The following is a 23838-nucleotide window of genomic DNA, read 5'->3' on the forward strand; positions in this document are numbered from 1 at the left end:
AGTCCTGGGAGTATAGCAGAGAAGAAAACTTCACAAGAAATATGACAAGTCTCCCATCCAAATACCTTCCAAATAGGAAAACCAGAATGAAGTGGAACCATGAGTTTCCCCTTTCACATTCCCCCAGAAGAAGCTGTTTCAATTCCATTAATCTGGAGGCACAGTAAGTGAGTCACACTTCAGCAGGTACCTTCATGTTTGAGGTCATGCCCAGGCCATGTAGTAATTAAGACACTTTAATGGAATTCTCTTGTTATAATAAGCTAGTTCCCAGAGCTGACTCAGGAATACAGCAGAGCACCTGAAACCACGAGGTGGAATTTCTCCTTTTACACAGTGATCTGCACATCTCCCATGTGGGGAGGTGTGGCTGCACAATTTCATAATGAAGTAATACAAGGCTGCATATTTTTACAAGGAAGCGAGAGGAGAGATTTGTTCATGCTGCAAATCCAAGGAGTCTTCAACACCAAGACAATTCCCTTTTGTCATAGTTCTGTTTTGTCACAGTTTCTAAGCAGAAGTTCCCCTGGTAGAAGAGGAACAACATCAGCTAACAGAATTGCTCATCTGCACAAGAGCCCACCCCATAGCCAGTTAATGAAAAGGATCCCACCAACTGCAACCAGAAGCTGGACAAGGCCTCTGGAGTCTGAGCTCAGGAGGGAAACTACCTGAGAGGTGAGGGCAAGGAGGCAGATTCTCCATGCTCACAAAAGAAGACAGGAGCACGCCTTATTTAAAACCAACTCTTTCCACTCTCACATTTATTTTTCCTAAAAACAATCCTTGCAAATGTCTCTTGTTTCTCTTTCCCAATTCAGTGGCATTGCTGCAAGTCCTCCACGGCACATGACTCTGGGGAAGCAGAGAAGTGTCCCACAACTCAGTCCCATTTCCATAGGAAAAGCTGACTCATAAATCACATCATCCCGGAGATGCTGACACAGGTTTGTAAGGAGCACCTGAATGCCAAGTCCCAGGAGCAGGCTGGAGCCACCTGAGGGCTGGCAGGGCTGCCCAGCCCTAGCAGAGCAGGAGCCCCTCCTTCATGGCCAGGCGCTGCCGGTGGATCTTGTCCTGCTGCAGCTCCTCGTGGTTGGGGTGCCAGAGCTTCATGACAATCCTCTCAATGTTTAGAGCATAGACTGTGTGTGCAGGGATCACTTCCTTGTGCACCTGGAAAGGCATGGTGGGAAACAAGCTGCACACTTCCACACACATTTGGCCGTGTTACCAGGGAATAACCTCCCTCTACCACAGGGGCCAGCTCTGCAGAGTGGGAACAAAGGGATTCTCACAGGGAGAGCTGCTCCCTGCCAGCACTGCCACAGCAGCCAGCACAGCACAACCACCTCTTACACCACTTGCTAAGGGAATGCCACGGTAAGGAAACAGTAATTTTGCTCTTGGGGTGGCAATCAATAACTGATCATCAAAACCATAGAAATAACAATTCTGACTAAACATGAGATGAAGGCTTGATTACAGCTCTGTGGTCTGTATCCACAGCTGTCAGACAAAATCCCAAGGCCTATTCACAACAGCACAGATCATCAAGGGGAAATTTCTAACAACTAATTTTAGACATTCAAAGTGGCAATGCCCCCACAACTGCCAGAGAGGGAGGGAACCACAGCCATACACTGCCAATGAAAATTCACCCAGCTGACCTCAAATGCCTCCCCAGGGCTGGGGTGATCACAGCCAACCCACTGCAGTGCCCTGCACGCCAGGACCAAGTATTCCTCTAAGCACCCAGGTGGAACATGAGGAGTAAGAAGGGACATGCCAGGTAAGGTATTTTGCTGCAGCACTGTCAAAATCCATCCCGCTCAGTTCTGATAAGAGTTCACCCATTTTGCACAGCTGTGAGACAGGGATTTCCTTATCAGCTCAGTGACCAAGGGGATCAGAACAGGCATTAAACCAGCAGTTAACAGTGGGAACAAATCAAAGCCAAAGAAGGAAAGAGACTATGGGAAGAGAAAACAAATCCCCCTCCATGCACATAAACCATGCTAAGACTGGCAGCTGGCACCCAGGGCAGCGCTGCCTGTGACACGAAGGTGTGACATGCCCAGCTTACCTGCAGTGCCTCAAAGAGATCATACATGTTGACTGGAGGCAGGGATGCTGGCAGGGTGTCCCCAGAGCAGGCCAGGAGCAGGGCTGCCTGCTGCTCAGCATCATCAGGAGCGGGCGGAGGGGCCAGGCTCTGACCTGCCGAGGGTGTCGTGCTGCTCGGGGGGCTGGGGGCAGAGCAGCAGAAAACATCCCAGTCACAAACCAGCACCAGCTGTGGCTGTCACACAGCAGGAGCCTTGCTGTTCTGCACCACAGATGTGGCACATAAAATTATTTCAGCTCTAATAAAAATTTCTTTTAAATCCCAGTTTAACAAGGAGCGTGGACTGAGCCTCAACATGCTCCAGCCCTGCTTAAATGGTCTCAGTTGTGCAACTTTTGTTACTTGCAGCCAATAGTTTCTACCCAGCATAAAAATTAAGGCACAGACAACATTAGGCTGGAACATTGGCTGTTAGGCAGAGTTGTTTGTAGTGCTACAATCAAATCTTCAAACACCCACGACCTCCTGTCAACTGCTAGAAGCTGCCACAGACAAACAAAACTGCCTTCTCGTACACAAGCACTGCCAGATGCACTGCACAAACTCTTTGACACACACTCCAAACAGAAGGACCTCAAAGCCCTGCTAACTGGAAAGATGTGCCACAGAACCATAAAGACATTTGCATGCAGGAAATGACAGGATGGCAGCGTCCTGCGGGTCCTCACTGACATTTTAATCCTATGGCACAACAGCCATGCCTCCACAAAGGCAGAGCATTGCTGTGTTACTGATGTTTCCAAAAAGCAGTAATGAACTGCTGGACAAGCAGAGGTAAGGGAGAGAGAGGTAACACTGACCCTACAGTCTAGTGCTGGGAAATCCCCATATTCTCACTTCCCTGTTCAGCGGCACAATCCTCCATACCAATGCTTTCCTAGTTGGTGAAAACAAGACACCATCAACACACATAAAAGATAGAACTGAGCCATGGAGTAATTCCAAGACTAGCAAAATCCATCAGTGTGCTGCCAGCTCCTTACCACTCAATTAAGTTGTTATAAGCAACGACACTGTTCTTCAGATATGGCTGAGGGTTGACATTGCTTCCAAAGGCATACTTGAAATGGCCATCCCTCAGACGATAGGCTTTCCTCCTGGATATCACAGAGGTCAGGATGTCCTTAAGGTGGTTCTGCAAGGAAAACCAATCTTGTGACATGTGCTGATTCATTCACTCGTGGATAGAAGCGCCTCAACAAATGGCAAGACAGAAGTAGTGCTGCTATGACCACAGGGACCTAAAGATGGAAGGGAACCAATGTCTGGACAAGCTACAGGAGGTTTTCATTATCCAGCCCTTGGATACAGAGAATGTGGCACTTTGAGTACTGTAAACAACAGCCTGTGAACTATACTTTAATATGTGATGACCTGCTTCAAATGTCAAAGGGGTGTCTTCAGTGCTAGGAAATTCCCAACCTCTGATTAAAAGTTAAGATTTCATAACTGACACTGGATGTTACACTTGAACTGAAATACACGCCCTGAAATGACAGTGACAAGCCCCTCACTCATCTTTTTCATTTGCCTGAACAGTGCTGGAGAAAGAACTCTCTAAAAAAAACAAGCAGACAACTTCTTCATTTGGCCTCATTCTAGATGGAAACTCAGGTGGCCTCCACATGCTGAGTGCAGAAAACCATCCACACATCAGTGCTCCAAGCAGTGGCTGTGTCATTCCTGGGATGTGTACAGTGATGCACATCAATGGTCAGAGCCAAACCAGGACTTCACCTGGATCAGGTATCACCTGATCATGTCCCTTCATGGCCAGGCCAGACACTGTGCCTGTAACAGATTGCTTTTTATAGAGCTGGTCAAACTGGCATTCCCATTCTGTCCCTGTTTTGAAGTGACAGGAATAGCATTTTCCACAACAGCTACTTCAGCGTGCCTGGGGTACTGTGCCAGTACATCAAAACTAACACTTGCAGGCAGAAGTCCCAAACTTCACATCTAGGGTACGAGATTCTCCATTCTCACATTACTCTGGGGACAAAAGGCAATGGGAGAACAATCAGAGCAGCAGGATTCCACCCCATGCAGGGGGACAACACCCCAGACTGCACACAGAGCCTTTGCTGCTGGTGTCACGAGACCAGTGCAGGCCCCCAGCCCAGCCTCACCTCCACAGCATACACAACAGCTGTCACTGCCTCCTCGGTGACATTGTCCAGCCCGTGCTCATAGGCAGTGACAATCATCCTTCCTTCCAGCTGGCCACGTGTTGGGAGCATCATGGTGTGAGAGCACAGCTTCAAATCATCATCCTCCTGGGGATCCTTTGCCACAAACTGCTGGGCTCCTGACAGTGGGTTCTGAGGCTGGAACCGGTGCTGTCAGGAACACATTAAAGCATAAGATAATATTCATCCAGACCCTAGGGGACATCCCTCCTCCAGTCAGAAAGCTTACACCTATAAAACATCCTTTAAAAATCCTCCCCAATGGCTTATGACTGAAGAAATTGGTAAGTCAGTGTTGGTATCCTTTCACTGGAATTGTCCAGTAGCACCCCAAACCACCTGAACTTTGGGTATCCACAACACACTGCAGCAAGAAATTCTACACACCACATGAAGACTCACCTGCTCTGGTCTGCTCTGTACCTCCCCACCTGCTAGATTTGTTTGATTCTCCTGGGAATCTCAAATGCAGTCAGTGACTGCCCTTTTTATCTCCTTTCACACTACCCAGGCCAGTGACTGGACTTTCACATCTCTCAGACACTTTCTGTGTTGAAGAATTCTCATATATTTAGTAATTCCTTGTACAGAAGGGTGTATTTTTACTTACCATCTGTACAGCTACCCTCCAGATTAAAACCCATGATCCTAAACTTGTGTGATTGATTCTTACATTTCTCTAATGCTTTAAACTTAGCCCAATTCCAGCACTAATTTCATACTCCAGTTTCCCTGTGTACTTTCACTACTCTAAGCAGAGCTGTGTTACACAAGAGCCACTGAGATGGAATATGACTATTTTTCAGAACTGACTCAGTAATTTAGCAAAAATACTCATCACAGAAGAGGAATTCATACTAGAAAGTGGCATTTCCCAGGCCATATGTATTCCAGCACAAATCCTTGGCTGCATTGTGTCTCAAGGCTCCTCAGTGTCCAGATAAAGGGGGGACCAAAGCAAATGGAAATTACTGATCCTTGAGCCCAGCCATGTGCTTGGCCCAGCTCTGACCCACAAGGAAACAGACTCAACACACACCTTCTACTTTCCAGTGGCTGTGGAATGGAGATTGCTGCAAGGCTCTTATGGGGGCATCAGGACAAATAAACTTTAAATATGAACAATGAATAAGCAGCAAAGTGGATTTCTCATATCTTAGTTTCAGGGGAGAAAGGGGGGCTGCTTTAGTCAAAGGACAGTGTGGCATTTAACTCAGAGTGAAAAACCAATCCACCCACTGGTGATGTGAAAGCAGGTTTCCCTCCCCATAATTCTAAAGATTCATGCTTTCATTACAGGAAAGTCACATGCCTGGAAAAAAAGACCTTCAAAACGTAAGCAACTCTCAAGAGGAATATGGTTTGGGAGTGCAAAAGCCAACTGGAATGGACTTGTGGTCATTCACAGCTGTTATTCTGACCACTGAGGGAAACATGATGAAATACCAAGGCACTTGCAAATTCACACTACTCAGGAATCCCACTAGTACCAGAAAAGCCCATTAATCATAAGATGCACTTCATACAGTGCTTACTGCCAAGCATTCCTGAACATCTGTACAACACACACTGGAAATCTGGTGTATCCTAGGGGTAGTGAGTAAACCAAATTCTAAGATTTCCACTACATCACAACTTGCTTCTCAAACTCTCATCTACTTGCTACTGAACTGAAGAGTTACAGTCAAGTTTTAAGACAGGCAAGGTAACACAGTCTGAATTCAGAACATCACAATACAGGTTGCAGCTGTGAGCACTGCAAAGTAATTTGACAGCTCCTAAATACAAGAAGCCTTCAGCTGGACTTGCATTCCTTTGGATTCCTTTAGTCTCTGAAGCACACACAGAGTGCCTAATCCCAAATCTCCCCTCCACACTGGTCTGGCAGCACAGAAACAAGTGCAGAACAGGGGTGTGACAGTGCAGGGTGGATGTGCAGAGCCTCTGCTGCAAAGTGAACCAGATCTTGCACGTTTCTGTGCCACCTACCAGAAAATAGCACCTTTAAAAGGCATTCTCAGCTCTGAAACAACTTGACCTTCTGAAAACATTACACCCAGGATCTCACTTCTAACACTTTGAGAGTTAGTCAGAGAATTCTATCTGACTGCCTGAATAAACAGTAAATCACTTGTTTTAGGAATTTGGCAGATGCAAAGAGAACCACAGACACTTACATCGAACTTTTGGCGAACCGAAGAAATCTTTTTCTTCCCTTTGGGTTTTCCAGGTTTAGTTGCAGAGCCACCTGGCCATGGCAGAGATCCAGCACCTTCTACAAATTGAAAGGAAAAAGAAACCAAAACAAACCAACCAACAAACAAACAACAAAAATAAACCAAAAAACACAAAACACCCACTCGGTGTTGCTGATTTAGGGCCAGGATGAAACCCTTAACATTTGGCCACCTGTTAAGCCTCAACCCAAAACCAACAGCCATAGCAAAGAGGGGAGAACATCTTTGGTAGCCCCTCCCTTCCTTTGTCAGCCCCTTGCTACTTTGACTCACTCACAACATCCATGACTTATGTAGCAATTTCTGTCCACACACCACACAAAACCCACAGCGGAAGGAGAGAGATAAGCACAGCCTGTAAGAAAATCCAAAAGGAAGGAACAAGCTGTTTGTTCCATCAGGAAGGTAAGAGCTCACCTAGAGCTCTTACCTGGAGGTGGGTTCTCCTCTCACCCACTCCTAGATCAGGTCAGATGCTAAACTATCTGAATTGAGCAGCCTGACCCCCCAGTTCTCCTTCTGCTTCAGCAAGATTTGTCATGGATCCTTATTAAACATCACTACATCAAGCTGATTGCTCTGTTACACTGAAGAGAAGGAGAGGGGGGAAGAACTGCAGAGGCCACTGAGCCCAGGAGCAGGATGTCACCAATGTGACCACTGAGCAAACAGCTGAAAAAGAGGTTCCTGTTTAGTACCAATAAATAAATACATTTGGTCATATCATCAGCTCAAAAGTCCACTGAATGCTGTCTAACAGCTACCCCTACAGCAGGCCAAACCACATCCTGATAATCACACAACTCTTGGCAAGGACAGCCCAGCAAATTTCCTGCTGACAGGCTTACAGCATCTGTGAGCAATTAATTCCTTCAGGAACACTGGCTTAGGACAGCACTGCACTGGATGTGTGTGTGTGCTTGCTGGCAGGGAACAAGTGCAACTCAGAGGCTGGACAGCCCTCTCGTGGCTGCAGAGCAGCCTGTGCTGTGTGCCTCCAGCACCCTCCTCCCCAGCCTGGCCCTGCAAGTGAGCATCCTCTTCCTCTGGAGCATAGTGTGCCCTCAGCATGTCCCACTGCAGGGAGCTCGGACAGCTCGGCTCTGAAGGCACTTCAGCTGCCCTCAAAGCTGAGACTGGAGCTCCCCGCCAGGCAGCTCTGACAGCACAGCAATGTCTTGGACATCCCCTGGCCACACCTCAGCCAGAATTTGCCATTTCCTCTAGATAGAGACAAGAAGTGACAGCAGCCTTTCCACATCTCAGCACCCACAGCCTGGCCAGCCTCACTGAGCACTGACCAACACCCAGCTGTGGTTCTCTCCTGCTCCCACAGTTCTCACCAGCTTCACACCAATCTCTGGGTTTATCTCTGGCTGTCCCAACTATGCTTAATCTGCTGTAATTGAGAATTAACTATGGTTAATTTGCTGTAGTCAGGAACTCAAACACCATTATACCACAGCCCTGTTTGTAAGGAATGAGGCTGGCTAGAAGTCCTTGGCTATGGGGAGCTTCCCACACTCACAGATGGAGCACAAGCACCATGTCCTCTGCTATGGGGAAAAAAAAATAAATTCTAACAGGATCAGGCTCAGCTGAAGGATTCAGGTGGAGTTTTTAAATGGTCAGCTGCTAAGAAGGGATTAGAAACAACCTACATCCTATCAGAGAGGTGAAAATCCATAGCCTACAAACCCTGTTGTCAAAATCCACTGGCCAATTTAAGAAATTAAAACGTAATAAATAAAACCTCCCCAAAAATTGTAAGGCTGGTGTCACAGCTCATCAATACATCACAGGAGAGGCCCTAATAATGGAGCATAGGAAACCACTGTGGAGAACCACATCAGGTCTCACACAGCTCATTTGTGACCAGAGAAAGTGCAATGAGTGGAGATAGATATTGCAAACACTCTTTTCTCTGACAATGTTCTACAGATATGATAGGTTACGGTTCAGTCTGAATTTTTAAAATACCTTCTTTAAGAAAAGTAATACAGTAGGTTTTAAATTAAACGGCAACTAAATTTGTAGGCTTTGACAGTAGATCTGAAAGATGCAACTTAATTGAATCTCAATGTGCATATTTAACAAGAACTTAGCCAAACTCAGCTTAAAACAAGGAGAGGTGAGATACAATCTCCTATTCCCCACTATAATGAGCCCATAGGACAATTTTTGGTTCCTTTTCCAGGTTTTCATATTACCAAGCCTGCCTTGCACTAGATGAAGAAAGCAAAATTTCCCTCTAGCATTCTAAGAAACCAGTACTTGCCTTCCTGGCCACAAATGACAAGGCTGGGTTGGCTCAGACATGAAACTTCAGAGATGAATGCAGCTTTTATTTAATCTTGCTAGCAAAGGAATCAGACCTTAACAAGCCACAGCTGCTGCTCTGCCTTCAAAGATCAGCAAGAGATAAAAACATTTTTCTAGGAGATGCCACATCTCTGCATGGCACCATCATGATGGCACCAGAGCCTGTCAGGTTTGCCTGACATGCTGCATGAGGAAAGGACAAAGAAACAGAGAAAGTCACCACAGAAAGAAGCAGACAGAGAGAAAATACACATTTCCCATGCCTGTTTTCCTGATCTTCAGTTTGGGGGGGTTGTTTGTTTTACTCTTCTTGCAGGAACAAGGATTTGGTCAGCTATTCTGCTGATATTCTGCTGACTCTCCTCTGCCAAAAACTCACACTCCCATCCTCTTACTTTTCCTCCCTTCTCAATACCCTGGGAGAAGCAAACAGGAGCAACCTGAGCCAATCTCACAGCTGAAAGCCCTCTAAGCAAAGCCTGTGGACAAACCTGATGAAATAAAATGCTCCTGTTATTCCACACGAGTTCTAATTCACTGAACCATCTTTTAAATGGCTTCAGACCATTATTAAATAAATTAAATCCTTACATCACTAACTCAAGTGTTTGCAATTGTCTCAGTTTTATTGCTAACATTTAGCTAAGAAGGGAAGGAACAGTTCCAACAAGATACATATTAACTCAAGAAACCTTGCTACCCTGAGTGCTTGCAACCGTCCAACAAACAAGGTCAGCTTAGTAAGCAAGTCCACGCAAGGTAAAGAAAGGATTTAAACCAGAGTCCCTCTTGATGGAATTTTCTGGGGAAGAAAAACTCCCAGTGTGCTGGTTTGGGGTGGAAGAGGGTTAATTTTTTCCCATGGTAGCTGGCACAGGGCTATGTTTTGGATGAGTGCCAAGAACAATGTTGGTGACACAGGGATGTTTTCACTCCTGCAGAGCACAGAGCCCAGGGAGTTTTTGCTCCTCACCCCATCCCACCAGCTAGGAGCCTGCACAAGGGCTTGGGAGAGGACACAGCCAGGAGAGCTGACCCCAAATGGCCACGCCTCACATCAGAACGGACAACACAGCTCCCTGTCTCTGCACCACCCAGCCCTAGATGTCCCATGGCAGAGAGGTGTGCAACTGGGATTTCAAGTGGTTTGGGTGACCAACAGCCTGAGCAGATGAGAGGGGGAACTGCAAAGCATCCTCAGAAAGGGTGACATTCACCAAGTGCTCCCTAAATCCCAGGTGGAACCACTAGCACAAGAGGCAGCAAAATTGGGATCAGATGGGTTTGTTTGCATGTTCAACATATACTGCAATCACTCCTGAAAAATACCTTCCCCAAGGGTTCTTATTCCAGTACAGTATCAAGTACAACTTGACCACTGACCACATGGTTACTTTCCCCTTGTCTCCTACAAGAAGGTGGAAAGTACCTGCATCAATAACCCTTGTGATGGCATGCCAAGTGCCTCAAAAACACTTCTTTAAAGTTACTTATTTCCATGAATCATCAAGTAAACACCTTCTACCCAAAAGACAGTGGTAAAAACAAAAGCCTGCTAGCTTTCCATTCTTATTTGAGGGAAAAAAAGAAAAAAAAAAGAGAGAGAGAGAAAATACCAAACCACAACAAAAAAAAACCTAGCAGGTGTCAGACTGGCATCTAGGGGAAGAAAGAGAAATCTAGATGTTAAAAGCTAGTATTCCAGTGATACTGCATTTTCCTGGGCTTGCATGTACAACCCTACAGCACACACGCTGATAGGGAGATCTTGCCTGTAAGACATCTCCCAGTCAGCGGCCCAGAAAGGGAACCTCAGATCCCAGACCACTGGGAGACTGCACTGATCTGTGGACAGCACAGCTGAGCTGCTAGAAGGGACTAGCACAATGCACTGTTAGCTCCAAAGCACATCTTTAAGACCACACAGCCATGATTAAACTGACTTTTTTCAAGCTGGCTTATGCAGTCTGTGGCCACAGAGCCAGCCAAAGCTTGCCTGAGAGCCCTGGAGGTGACCAGCACTGGTGGCCAGCTGGCCACCACCACAGGCTGCCATGACCTGCTGAACCACCACAACCAGGCTTCTTCCAGGGCTCTGAAGAGAGCAGCTGCCATGAGACAAGAGAAAACGACCTCCAGGGACTTGAAATTGAAGCAGGTCAGGCAGGAAATAAGGAGCACATGGAAAACACCTGTACAGCAGCACCCTGTTCTGTGCTGGGGCTGCCACCTTCAAAAAATCCTAAAGAGCCTTGGAAAGGGACACCTGGGAGGGTTTGCTGAGGAATCCTGACCAGACAGCTGCACACCATGACTAAGTGGCATAAAGAGACTGGATAAAGAGACAAATGACATTCAGAACAGCTGAGCCCAGAGCATGCACACAGGAATAACAAACCCAGCCTCAGCCACGTGGCAGGAGGCTCTAGCCTGAGCACTGCCTCTGAGATGCAAGCCCTCTGAGCTGTGGGCTGCACCCCAACACTCACTGCTGAGTTCAGAGGACAGGCACTGCCTCCCTCCCCTCCTCATTTAGACTCAGCTGCTCCAGGTGACCATCAGGAGAATCTCTGCTCCTGTGCAGTCTCTTTATAATCCAGCTGTAATTAATTACTCAAAGTTAAAAGCAAGGAGCAGCAGATTCAGACATAAACCTTCTGATTTACACGAGTCCAGCTCCCTAAAGAGAACAAGTTTAGGACACACAAGGTGTTTTTTCAGTTCAATCAAGAGCAAACAAAGCAATTTTGGAGGTGGGGGCAATCAACATTTAATTAGCACAGCTGGTAGAGTTAAGGACCAGCTCCAACATAAAAACTCGTGGCCATCCATGAATTTTTCAGGCATTGTTTCCTCTAGCTACAACAGGCACCTCAGTAACAGGTATTCTCTCCAAAAACTCATCTCTCAGGTCTCAAGCCATGTGAGCTGTAACAATTTTCTCTCCCTTCCTACACAGCAGTTCCACACCTTGAATTGCAGCTCAGTTGCCCTTGCTACCACATCTCTGGGTTGAAAGCTCTTCTGGAGACCAAAAAAAACCACATCTGCACCCCTGAGGACAGCCATTCTAGACACTGACAGAGGTAAAATGTAATTCTAGATGCTCCCAAAGGTAACATGTTAACTGTCTGCAGGTGACTGGGTTAATAGGTCATAGCTCAACCAAGGCTCCCTGTAAGCACTTTTCTATCAGATATGTACTTGAAATCAAGATAAGTCAGGCAAAGTCAGCTCTCCACAACGAGCAGGAACAAAGTTCAGAGGAGAGGGAAAGAGGTAAGCAAAGCACATCAAAGAGAAGGCTGCATGTGCCTTGACCCTTGAGCTCACAGCAGACACCAACCCAGAGTTCAAACCAGATTATCACAGGCAGCAATCCAGCATCAGCCTCTCACCAAGCACACACAGCTTAGCCATAGAAGCACCTCTGCTGAAACATCATTTTGCTACATATGTACCTGTGTGGCAAAAAAATCCCATGAATATGAAGGCTGAGGACATTGGGGTACTGTGCACACACCCCCAAACACACAAGTGGCAGGCACAGTGTTACACCAAGGGCTTAATGAGGCTTCTCAGGACTCACCTGGGGCAGAAACCAAGATCTGGCATCGGGTGAGAATAGCCAGGAGGAAATCATTGTGAGAATGGACTGTGCAGAGAGAGAGAGCTCATTAGCAGCACATCAGTGCCCAGGCACCCCCTCAAAGCCATCCTCAAGCTGCTCCCTAAGCTTTCCCACTGTTGTGTTCTCCCCACCTGCTCAGTCAATTTTTAATTTAAGTTTTTTGAGAGTTTTCTTCTACTGGGCTGAGAATCTACTACTGTGACAACAACAACACAGAGGATAATACTACACACAGCACAGAAACAATGAGGTCACTTCTCAGTATTACACACACAGCATATTACAGCTGCTTGACAAGTTCTGGTGTATTCAGCCAGTCAGAGGAGCAGCTGTCCCCTCCTGCCATGCAAGCACCCCACTGCAGTGCTTTTGGTTTTGTTACAAAATACACCAAAATGAGAACCACAAAGATGAAGTCAGCTCAAATAGGCTCTAACAAAACAGAACTTCATTGCAGAGGTTTTCTGGAACGTGGAGTAAATGTGCACAAGAGAAAGTGAAAACAACTTCAGAGGGTTTCAGGATCCTCTTTGGAGCCTGAGCACCAAAAACCTCCCTGCCCTTCCCTAAGGGATCACAAACATGGAAACCAGGAGCCCCCACAGTGAGCTCAGCAATGCCCACCCATGTCTGCAGACACACAGAAAATCAAAGACCGAGGAGTCTCCTCCTTCAGCACCCCACCTGCCAGTCCCAAGGGCAGGAAGGACCTGCCTGCTGCAAACGCACGCAGGGGAACCCAGGGCTCTCTCCCCTGCTCCAGCTACAGCAAGGGGAAAGTGCAGAAAGGGCTGCATCTCCACAGCGACATTAAAAAATGGCTTTTTGGTTGCTCGAACAGCATGTTTTACATTTTTATCACATTTACAACGCCAAATTGTCTGTCAGTGCCGGGGTTACACAGGGACTTCCCCACGCAGGCCAGGGCACCTCCCACCACTTTAACCCCATTGCTGCCGGGGCCCTGGCCGCTGCTATTTCCCTCACAAGCACCGTCCCCGTTCGGGAAGCGCCGCGGAGCCTGCAGGAGCTTCCCAGGCCTGGCAGGGAAACAAACCCCGGCTGTTCCTTTACCATTGTCTTGCGTGAGAAGCCTGCGCGCTTCCAGGTCAAACTCTTCCTTGCTGATCTTCTGCTTGAACCAGAGCTTCAGGTTGGCCCAGTACCTCGGGAAGAGCAGGGAGCCACAGAATCAATGCGGTTGGAAAAGACCTCCGAGATGATCGAGTCCAACCTCTCACCACCCCCGTGTCAGCCAGACCGCGGCTCTTTCCCCGAGCGCCTCGGCTGAGGGAGCGCAGCAGAAGCGCTGCTCCCTCACGCAACGGCAGCAGCGCCCAGGCTCTGCAGGGACACGGCAGAACGCGAGGGGCCGGGAGAGTGGCGCAGAGCCCAGCCCCGCTCCCCGAGGGCACTCACTGCTTCACGTTCTCGCCCAGCGCCTCGCTCAGGCTCTTCTTGGCCGCCTCCAGCTCGCTCACGTAGGTCGCCATCGCGGCCGCGCCGCCTCGGCCCGTCACGTGCCCGCGCTCACGTGCCCGCGCAGGGGGCGGCGGCGGCGCGCAGGCGCAGAGCGGGCGGCGGCGGCGGCTCCGGGAGCAGCACCGGGAATAGCACCGGGAGCTGCACCGGGAACTGCACCGGGAACTGCACCGGGAACTGCAGCCATGCCGGGGCTGCTGCTGGGCGATGAGGCGCCCAACTTCGAGGCGGACACCACGCAGGGTCGCATCCGCTTCCACGACTTCCTGGGAGACTCGTGAGCGCTTGGGAATGCGGCGGGAGCGGGGGTGGGATGTCCGCGCCGCCGGGGATCCCGGCGATCCCGGGGAGGCGGGACGGATCGGGGCCGCTCACCGCCTTCCTTCCTTCCTTCTGCACGCTGAGCCCCGTGTCACGCGGTTCCGGGGGCTCGCTCCAAAATGCGGGTTTTCCTCGTGGAACCGGGGGGCCGGACACGGCGCGGTTCCCGCTGGGCAGAATCCCGTCCCCATCGTCCCCAAAGGGCGAGCCGAGCTCCCGAGGACAGAGGAGGGGCCGCGGCACGGCAAAGCCCGGCTGGCCAGAGCGGTGCTGGGGACAGCTCGGTGTCCCGGGAGTGCCACGGTGACCAAGGGGACAGCTCGGTGTCCCGGCAGTGCCCAGGTGTACCCAGGTGACAAAGGGGACGGCTCGGTGTCCCGGGAATGCCCAGGTGACAAAGGGGACAGCTCTGTGTCCCGGGAGTGCCCAGGTGACCAAGGGGACAGCTCGGTGTCCCGGCAGTGCCCAGGTGCCCAGGTGACCAAGGGGACAGCTCTGTGTCCCGGGAATGCCCAGGTGACCAAGGGGACGGCTCGGTGTCCCGGCAGTGCCCAGGTGACAAAGGCCCCGCTGCCCCGGGCCCCGTTCCCTCAGAGCCGGCTGCCCCATTCCCGACCCGGGCACGGCCCCTCCGGGCCCCGCTCCCGGCAGCGCTCGGCGGGCTCGGATCAGCCCCTGCTGTGGGCATCGGGAGCCTGGGCAGAGGGGAAGAAGAGCCCTGTGAGCCTCAGCCCTTGTGGAACGGGCTGTTCCGGCCTGGCACACGCGGCTCTTTGCTCACGGAGCGCGGCATTGTCTGAGGAGCCTCCTGGCACCGTGGCCAGGGAGCTCCGCAGCAATGATTCCTGCTGAGCCGCGGCAGTCACACGGGCCTGGCAGAGCTGCAGGAGCCCTCACCTCATCCCTCCAGCTGCATTCCCAAGGCTCTCAGACAGGCCTTTCCCCTGCTGTGGTGCTGGGGGCCCGGTGAAGATCAGGGCAGTAAGATCTGTGTGGTTTGAGCTGAGAAATGGTGGAAGGAGTCTCTGGCAGGGAATTTGGAGTGCTGGGGGTGGCTTTGCTTTAGCCCCTGGGAAGTCCTGAGAGCCTTTTTGCTCCAGCTCGTCCTGGTGGGCTGCTTTGCTGCCTTTCTCTGTGCACTGTTTGCCTTACCTGCGAGGTGCAGGATTACTGTTTGCTGCTCTAAAGACTCAAAATCCATTGCTGCCAAGCTGAGGTGGCTGTGTCACTGCAACAGGAGCCACAATGTGATGTTGTTAACTTCTGGCCTCCCCTGCTATTGATTAATTTTTACCTTTTAATGGAGTGCAGCTCGCAGCAGCAGCTGGGTTAAGGCTTGGTCCTGTCCCGTTCCTTGAGCTGCACGATGCACATTTGTGTGTGTCTCCTGGTGGGGTGAGGTGCAGGGGTAGTGGCCAGCCCGTGAATCAGTGACCAGCTCTGCAATAACCTGGCCAGGCACCCCCTCTCTCGTGGGGTCTCTGGGCTGCACTGTACACCTGGCTCCCCCAAACTTCCTCACACAGCACCGTGTCCACCTCCATGTGAAGCACCAGGGGCTATTCCAGCATCTCCTGCAGGATCCTGGAGGCAGAGTGGGGAGCGAGGTGCAGGGAGTTTCCCAGAGCAGGGCTTATCTCGTGGAAGTTTCTGCTGATAGGGAAGGAAGAGTTGCCAGGGCAGGAATTCCTTATCAGAGTCAAGCTGTTCCTGCACTCCATGCTGTGCAGTCTGCACAGCTTTGGGAACAATGAAAGTTTGACAAGAAAGTCTCACAGATATGTGTGCTTAGCAGAAAGATTTTGAATGTAGAATATGAAGAAGGAATAGAGATGGAAGCAAGTTTTGATATAGAAGAAAAGAATTGCTGAGCCAGTCTCAATGGATAACCAAGGAGGCAACTGGTGTGTTAGTTAGAAGGGGATTTTATGGCTCAGAGCAAAGGATAAACCCACCCCAAACAAGAAGATGTTTTTACCAAGCAGAAAGAGAGCACAGGAAAATGAGTCTGCTGATGCTGCAAGTAGAGAAAAGGTCTCAGAATTTTCCACTGCAAGAAAACTGAAAAACAACTTCTAGCTTAAATTGTAAGGTACTAACTTTGAGTGACTGGAGAACAGTAACATGATTATGGTAATTACAGCAGTTATGATAGGCTATAGGTAAAAGTTAAGGTATAGATTGGTTCTGCTGTATTAAGATGCTCAGCAAAGAAAAGTCTAGAATGCATTGTAACCAAAAGTAAAGTCTATAATGCATTGTAACCTAAACTAAGGGTCTGCAGGGCTGCCTGCAGCTGGAGCTGGCAGCTGTGGGCACAGCTCTGTCACCCACCACCCTGGGCTGCTGTGACACCTTGGATGTTATAAACTGCATTTGGGAGAGCTGCCTGGAGTCCCACATCCCTCATTCAGGCTCTTGCAGCAACAGCTTGTGCCTGCGGCACAAACCAGAAGCACAGCTGCCCTTCACAGCTGCTTCCCTGCCGTTGCAGGTGGGGCATCCTGTTCTCCCACCCGCGGGACTTCACCCCCGTGTGCACCACGGAGCTGGGCCGGGCGGCCAGGCTGGCGCCTGAGTTCAGCAAGCGCAACGTGAAGCTGATCGCGCTCTCCATCGACAGCGTGCAGGACCACCTCTCCTGGTGCAAGGTACGGGCTCTGGGGGGCCTCAGGGGCTGCAGGAGATGCCCATGCAGGCTTGGAGGTACAAGTGTCACATCCCAAAGCGTGGCGGTGCTGAAGTGCAGAGCAGCAATGGGGGAGGTCTTCTCCATCGTCACGGAGCACCCCACAAAGTCCGGGGTGCTCTTTGCACTTTGATGGTGATGCCTTGGGAAGGCTGAGCTAAAACAGAGGCTGGACAGAGTTAAAGAATAAAGCAGGGATTTATTAAAGGCCTCGATGAGTCCACCTTGGGCAGCACAAGAGCCCAGCCAGGGCTGCACCCAAGATGAACCAAAATGGTCACAAAATGCACAAACAGTCATGGGCTCCCTCACTTTTATCAGTTTTGTTCCATTTGCATATTGGAGTTCATTGTCCAATTCCAGCTTTAGCCCATGCAGTCCCATCCTGCTTGTTTTTCTCTCTTCAGCCCACATTGTTTGTGCTCTTGGGCTGAGATTTGGATCATTTGTCCTTGGTGCCCAGCTAGAGAAGGAATTGTTTTGTCTCCCTACTCTGTGCACAGAGCTCACCATCCCCTTACATGAAGCTCAGAAGTACACACTAAAGCAGCACAGAACCTGAAAAATAGAAAAGCTAAAACCTGAGGCATCAATACAAGAGGAAAACAATATTACTGCTGTCCCACCACTACTGAAAGGGTTAAAATGTGTGGAGGTGATGCCAGAACCTCAGAGGAAGGCAGCCTACCCACAGACCCTCAGGAAGTTCTGTAATAAAACAGGAAAGGAAAAGAGCCATCAGAAGTGAGGAGGCAATTGCAGTTTGTGCTTGGGCAGGGAGGAGAAAACAGAGGGCAGAGACATGTTAAATATAAAATCATAAGTAGGAGAACATGAGGGAGCATTAAAAAGATACAGGAATGGTATAACTCGGTGAAAGAACTTGCAGAGAACTAAAGGAAAACGTCAAAGGCAGCCTGTGTGTGCCACCAGGGAGAATGGTGCCAGGGCTAGAGATGGTAGGGGTCTAAAATGAGTGTGTCAGACAGAAATGGCCAGAGTGTAAAAATCCTTGGGTGAATTACCTGCCACTCTCTTAGCTCTTAAAATTGGGAATGTTCTCACATATTTTCCAGGGGTGAGAGGTGTTTGCAATAGGAGGCATTACAGGTGAGAAATTTCTACACTCAGTTGGACATTACTTCATGACTGACTGGCTTTAGAAATTAGTTAATTGCCTTATTGCTTAAATCAGCCTTTGTAGCTGAGTGGTGCATGGCCAATGCCCCAGCAAGCCCCAGAAAGGCCTGGGAAAAGCAAACGTACAAATCCCAGTAAAGGAGATTTCTCTGCTGCTCAAACTGGCTGAAACCAGCAAATTAGCAAATAACATGTCATTAGCCAGAACAGAACTTTTGTGTTGTGCTTTTGTGAGGGAGACTCATCTGCTTGGCCAAAGCTGAGGTGTCAGGGTGTTGCTGACTTCTGCAAAGCCTTTGAATTTGCAAGCAGCTTTTCCACAAGTCAGCTCTGTGAAGGGCAGGCTCTTTCTTGCAGGAAAGTGGGGATTTGTGTCAAGGGAGGGAAGTGCTGAGCTCTCTCAGGCCTGCAGGGATGTGTGGGGTTCAGCAGACTCGGGTGATCTGAAAAAGAGATGAAGAACGAGCTGACTCTGCTGATCCTGTGGAATTATTCACATGGCACAACCTCAGGTGAGAGCAGGAGAAGCTGCAGAACAGCCTTGAGGCTGGCTGAGGGGAGGCAGAGCAGGAAAGCCTTCCAGAAAAACCAGGGAGAGGCAGTGATTGAAGCTGTGGTGAGCTTCCTGTGAGGCTGGAGAAGCCTTGGAGCCAGAGGTTTGGAAGTGCCAGACAGAAACAGCTGAAAATCCTCCAGAGCCAAAGATCCAGCTGGTGAGGACAAGGCTGGAGTGTTCCATGCAGCCTGTGCTTCACTGGATTGAGACCAGGAGTGAGCAAAATTTCGGGCAGACCCTGTGTGCAGCATTCCCAAACACACCTCTGCTCCCTGTGTGGATGAAGCTGCTTTTACCTGGGGCACAGCCTGCAGGGAAGCAGGAGGGGAGGCTGAACTCCTGTGTGAAACAATCGAGAAACTGCTGCCAGATTTCAGTGGGCAGATGGGATCTGCCTGGGAAGGTGGGGCCAGAGAGCAGCCAGGAATCCCTGTGTCACTTTGTGCTCTCCAGACAGATATGTCACAGCCATTCTTGGCCATCCCTAGGCACAGAACAGAGCCTTGCTCCAGGGCTGGGGACTGGCTCAGCCAGGGAGTGATCCCAGCTCCCCAGGCAGGAGGTTGCTGCTTCTCCAAGGGCTGGGGGAATGCCTGGGCCCCCTGAGCAGGCCTGGCTGGCACATGCTGTGCTGTCAGAGCTTTCAGGGCTCTCTCTGGCCAGGGATACCTGCACCTCGGTGACTCAGTGGTGAATCAATCCCTCCTGTGATGTCTGGTTTCAGCTTGGACTCTGGAAAGAAAATCAGTGATTAGGGGAAGGAGTCATGGGTGTTTTATTGCAACACAGCGTGGCTTGTGAGGCTGTTTTCTCCCCAGGCCAGGAAATTACGTGCATTTTGGAACGAGTTACAGTCCATAGGATTCAGACAATACTTCTCAGAAACTCTCCTCATCCTCCAGCCCCGCTCTGAAGAGACGTGGGGGGTGGCTCTCATTTGCTGATGTCCATCTGCAGCCTCCTGTGACTCTGTGGAGCATTCAGCTGCATTTCTCCTCAGCTGAACTCTGCTCTCCTTCCCTGCTCTGCTCTGCCAAGGCAGGTTTGCAGGACAGCAGAACCAATTCCCTGCTTCCTTCCAAGGCAGGCCTGGCCACAGCCCAGCTGAGACCAGTGGCCCCTCTCTGCAGAGCTGTGGTAGCACAGAAAGGCCTGGGGAGAAACCAGGCAAAGAGCAAAGCTGGAAAGGAAACCTTTGGCCACGTGTGCACCAGTTGACCTGCTTGCAGCATCCTGAGCAGCTGGGGCAGGGCTCCAGCCCCTTTTGTCAGCACCAGCAGCCATGGGGAGGGGTGCAGGGCCTGCCTGCTCCTGCTGCTGTTGAGCAGAGCCAAGGGGCAGCATTTCCAAGCCTGCCCTCCCTGGGTTCCCTGTGAGCAGGGCCCAGCCTGCTCCCCCACATTCAGAGCCTGGGGAAGGCAGGCAGGTTTGTACACTGAGGTTAAAAATCGAGCTGATAGTGCAGCACAGCACTGTGAGGGAGGCTCACAGCAGCACTGCAGTCACTTTTTTCTCCTTGTGGCATGCAGAGGGTGGAAGGAACAGGCTGCCCTGTTCTGGGGCAGGAGCCTTGAGTTCTGCTTGCTCTGATGCTGGCAGCTGCCCTGAGCAGGCTCCCCCAGCACTGCTGGGGCTCCCTGTGACCTGTGAGAGTGGCACTGCAGACCCTTAAATGCTCTAGTTAAGTAAGCTGTGAGTGACTCGCTGCATGGAACTGGTGCCTTGCACAGGACCTGTGGAGTGTTGGGCCTTTCTTTGTCAGCTGGATTGCTCTGCCACTAGAGAAACAACTCCTTAGGAGCACAGTCAGTTCAGCTGTGACACCAGCACACCTGTCAGCAGTGCAGGAGGGAGCTGCAAGAGGGGCACAGTTCTCAGTGGAAGGTGGTTAAAGCTCTCTGTGTCACTAACATGGGCAGGAATTCCCTGTTTCTCCATGCCCACTGCCTGAGCAAAGCAGCTGCTGCCCGGGCTGTGAGCACAGACAGACTGAGAACTGACCTCCAGAACAAGGAGGCACAAAGGTTTCTGGTTTGTCACCTGATTTCTGGAAACTCATGGAAAGCCATGAGCACTGGCTGTGCTGTCCCAGCCCGAGGCCTTGGGGCCAGGGAGCTCCTGGCTCTGCCTGGCCTCTGCCTCTGTGCTGGTGCCACAGCAGCATCCCATGGCTTTGTCCCTGCAGGACATCAATGCCTACAACGGGGAGCAGCCTGGAGAGAAGCTGCCCTTCCCCATCATTGCTGACAAGAACCGGGAGCTGGCTGTCAAGCTGGGCATGCTGGACCCGGACGAGCAGGACAAGGACGGGATGCCCCTGACGGCTCGTGTGGTGAGTCCTGCCTGTCCCAGAGCACAGAGCCACGGCTGCCAGCCTGCCCTGGGGCTGTGGGGCTGCTCACCTGGATGGGCATGGCCACCCCCAGGAGCTGGGATGGCTCCCTTGGGTTCTGTCACGGTGACCCACCGATCCTGGTCGTGCTGTCCCAACTCATTTGTGTCAGTGCTGGATCTGCTGGGCTTTCCCTTTCCCCTCATGTGCTTGCACTAGAAGGGCATGGGTAGCAAAACAAGCTGGCATTGGACACAGGAGCTCTCAGAGCAAAAGCCCATTCCCTGGGCATCAGTTGCTCTCTGGATCCCCTCCATGGCATCTCCCCTGTCCCAACACCTGTGGTCAGGCAGCTCCCAGGAAAGGAAGGAGCATCAGGGCTGAGCAGATCCAGCAGAGCAGACAAATGTGCCCAGCCCCTGACACTGTCTCCCTGTGCTCAGGTGTTCGTTTTGGCCCGGATAAGAAGCTGAAGCTCTCTATTCTGTACCCAGCCACCACTGGGAGAAACTTTGATGAGATCCTGAGAGTGGTGGACTCCCTGCAGCTCACAGCATACAAGAAGGTCGCTACCCCTGTGGACTGGAAGGTGAGGAGCAGGGCAAAGTTCACAGCCAGGCACTGGGAACAGGCATTGAAATGGCAGCCAGCCTCCCTTGGAGGGGCACCCAGGCTGGGGGAAGCAGCAGCTGGAGGCAGCCTTGCCTCTGCAGGCTCCTGTTTCTGCAGCAGAAAATCCCAGGGGGCTGGGCCACTCACCCACCTCCCAGCAAAGCAGATCTTTCCCAGGGCTGGGAGTCAGGGGGAGCCAGCAGCACCTGCCCAGGGCTGCCTGAGCTGTAGGAATGGATGAGCAGACCAGGGCAGGCTGTGCTCCATCCAGCATCACAGAGAGGCTCAGCCTGCCCCCTCCTTCCTCCCCGTTCCCCTGGCAGTGCCATGGCTGCAGGGTGCCATTGGCACGGCTGGCAGGTGGGACAGCTCTCCCTTTGGACATCTCCCCCACTGTGCCCTCACTGCTGGCTGCAGGCATGGGACATGCACTCACAGAGGGCAGTGCCACCCGTGGCCAGCCCTGCCAGCTCCTGACTGTCCCCGTTTGTCCCCATCTGCTCCCCAGCCCGGTGACAGCGTCATGGTCGTGCCCACCTTACCTGACGAGGAGGCCAAGAAGCTCTTCCCCAAAGGGGTCTTCACCAAGGAGCTGCCCTCGGGCAAGAAGTACCTGCGCTACACCCCGCAGCCAGAGTGAGGGCTGTCTGCCTGTCTGTCTGTCTGTCCGTCCTGCTGGGATGCCAGAGCCTTCCCGAGCCCAGCTCCTGCCCCTCTGACACTGCACTACCCACGGCCTCGTCCTGGCACACTGCTGCTGCATGGCAGCCCAGAGCCAGCCCTCCTGTCCCTCCACCCCATCCCTTCTGAACCTGGGTGTTCTCCTGCCTTGGGCCAGCCCAGAACCAGCCCTCCTGTCCCTCCACCCCAGTCCCCCAGAACCAGCCCCTGGGTGTTCTCCTGCCTGGGCCCAGCCCTGCCAGGAGCACACCAGCAGCCCAGAGGGGACTGCAGGGCTCCTGCTGTGGTGTCCCTCCCGTCTGGTGCCAGCCTCGAGGCGTGGTGAGGGAGGTGTGCTGCTGGGACAGGAGCTCTGGGGCTCCAAGATGCTGTGTGCCTTTCAGAGCAGCCATCTAACCTGTGCTCCATGAGTAGGGGAGGAGCTGCAGAGCTAAATCTCTCACCTCTTAACTGCTTTCTCATCTCTTGCTAGAAGGTGATGGTTTCCAGGTTTTGTGGAAGAGGGAGTCAAGCAAATAAACTGACCTTCAGTACTCCCTGCAGTGTCCCTTGTCTGTCCCTGCTGTTCCCCACGTTTGCTGTGTTCCCTGTGGGCACCAGCTGGGATTTGTGCCCAGGCTCCGGAGGGGTGGCAGCAGCACAGACTGCCCTTGTTCTTGCTCTGCAAGGAAGGAGTTTTGGAGGGACAGCTTGTCCCAGGGCACAGGCTTTCAGACAAGGCTGCTGGGGAGGAACAATGTCCCTGAGCCTTGTCCTTGGCTGCAGGGCAGGTCCTCCCCTGCAGACTCCTGCTCTCCCACACCTCCTTCTCGGGGATTTGTCAAGAGATGAGCAATGATTTAATGTAACAGCAGCAAAGAAAGCTGCTCACTGAATAGCTCATAGGGTGGCTGCCAGCACCCTCAGTGCCCAGCACAGCCAGCAATGCTCAAAAGGAGCAGCTGTTAAAGAAATCAGCTAACTTGGGCACAAATGAACCCCCCCAGCAAGTGGGACTGGAAGGTTTGATGTTCAAGGTGAGCAAAGCACCGAATGCAGTGAGATCCCCCTCCAGACTAAACCTCAGGCAGCACCCACAACCTTGTCTCATTACCCCTCCCCCCCCAAAAAAGAGGTTTATTAATTTTTAATTGCCTTCAGGAACTATGCAGTGAATATTGGTGTATTTCCCCAAATGGCTTTTAAATGAACCTTCATTATGAAACTCCTTATTATTCCCATGTGTTATTTTGACTGGAAGACAGGAACAGTTGGTCTCTGGGCTGACTTTTGTTCTCATTCTTCCACTCTGCAAGAAAGGGGAGAGGGAAGCTACAATTTCAAAAGGGAAACATCTTTTTTCAGTGTAGCTTTTCAGCTTTATCAAGCTGGGCAGCTTTCCTAGTTCCCATGGCTGGGCTGCACGAACTCCTGGGCTTCTTGCTGCTCCCTCACTTTGATCTGCCCCCTCCAAGCTTTCCAACCAACTGCCCAATTTTCTGGAGGTGTGAGGACACAGCCCCGTGGCAGATTTGT

At 51.2% G+C, this 23838-nt stretch overlaps 2 protein-coding genes across 2 annotated transcripts; one reads left to right on the plus strand and one right to left on the minus strand.

The window, feature by feature from the left end:
* Positions 1–651: 651 nt before the first annotated feature.
* Positions 652–14056, minus strand: TADA1 (transcriptional adaptor 1). The gene is made up of 8 exons (XM_030953319.1): positions 13930–14056; positions 13585–13676; positions 12469–12534; positions 6498–6595; positions 4261–4470; positions 3115–3266; positions 2090–2252; positions 652–1179 (listed from the first exon to the last, which is right to left on the minus strand). The coding sequence occupies exons 1-8, from the start codon at positions 14001–14003 to the stop codon at positions 1027–1029; spliced, it is 1008 nt and encodes a 335-aa protein (XP_030809179.1). The 5' UTR covers positions 14004–14056; the 3' UTR covers positions 652–1026.
* A 38-nt stretch (positions 14057–14094) lies between these two features.
* PRDX6 (peroxiredoxin 6) lies at positions 14095–22858 on the plus strand. Its single transcript, XM_030953320.1, has 5 exons — positions 14095–14269; positions 16808–16964; positions 20884–21034; positions 21474–21619; positions 22151–22858. Exons 1-5 carry the CDS (start codon positions 14178–14180, stop codon positions 22280–22282), a joined length of 678 nt encoding a protein of 225 aa, XP_030809180.1. The 5' UTR covers positions 14095–14177; the 3' UTR covers positions 22283–22858.
* Positions 22859–23838: the final 980 nt, after the last annotated feature.

This window comes from Camarhynchus parvulus, chromosome 8 (assembly GCF_901933205.1).
Source record: "Camarhynchus parvulus chromosome 8, STF_HiC, whole genome shotgun sequence".
In the NCBI taxonomy this organism is placed as follows: Eukaryota; Metazoa; Chordata; class Aves; order Passeriformes; family Thraupidae; genus Camarhynchus; species Camarhynchus parvulus.

Bases quoted from the DNA above. Each gene is read 5' to 3' on its own strand.
- TADA1 (XM_030953319.1), bottom strand. From the start codon at position 14,003: ATGGCGACCTACGTGAGCGAGCTGGAGGCGGCCAAGAAGAGCCTGAGC. The intron at 6,596-12,468 runs GTGAGTCCTGAG...TTCAATTTGTAG, and splicing joins GATCTTGGTTTCTGCCCCAG to AAGGTGCTGGATCTCTGCCA. The intron at 2,253-3,114 runs GTAAGGAGCTGG...CTCTGCCCCCAG, and splicing joins TATAACAACTTAATTGAGTG to CCCCCCGAGCAGCACGACAC.
- PRDX6 (XM_030953320.1), top strand. From the start codon at position 14,178: ATGCCGGGGCTGCTGCTGGGCGATGAGGCGCCCAACTTCGAGGCGGAC. The intron at 14,270-16,807 runs GTGAGCGCTTGG...CTGCCGTTGCAG, and splicing joins CACGACTTCCTGGGAGACTC to GTGGGGCATCCTGTTCTCCC. The intron at 16,965-20,883 runs GTACGGGCTCTG...TTGTCCCTGCAG, and splicing joins ACCACCTCTCCTGGTGCAAG to GACATCAATGCCTACAACGG.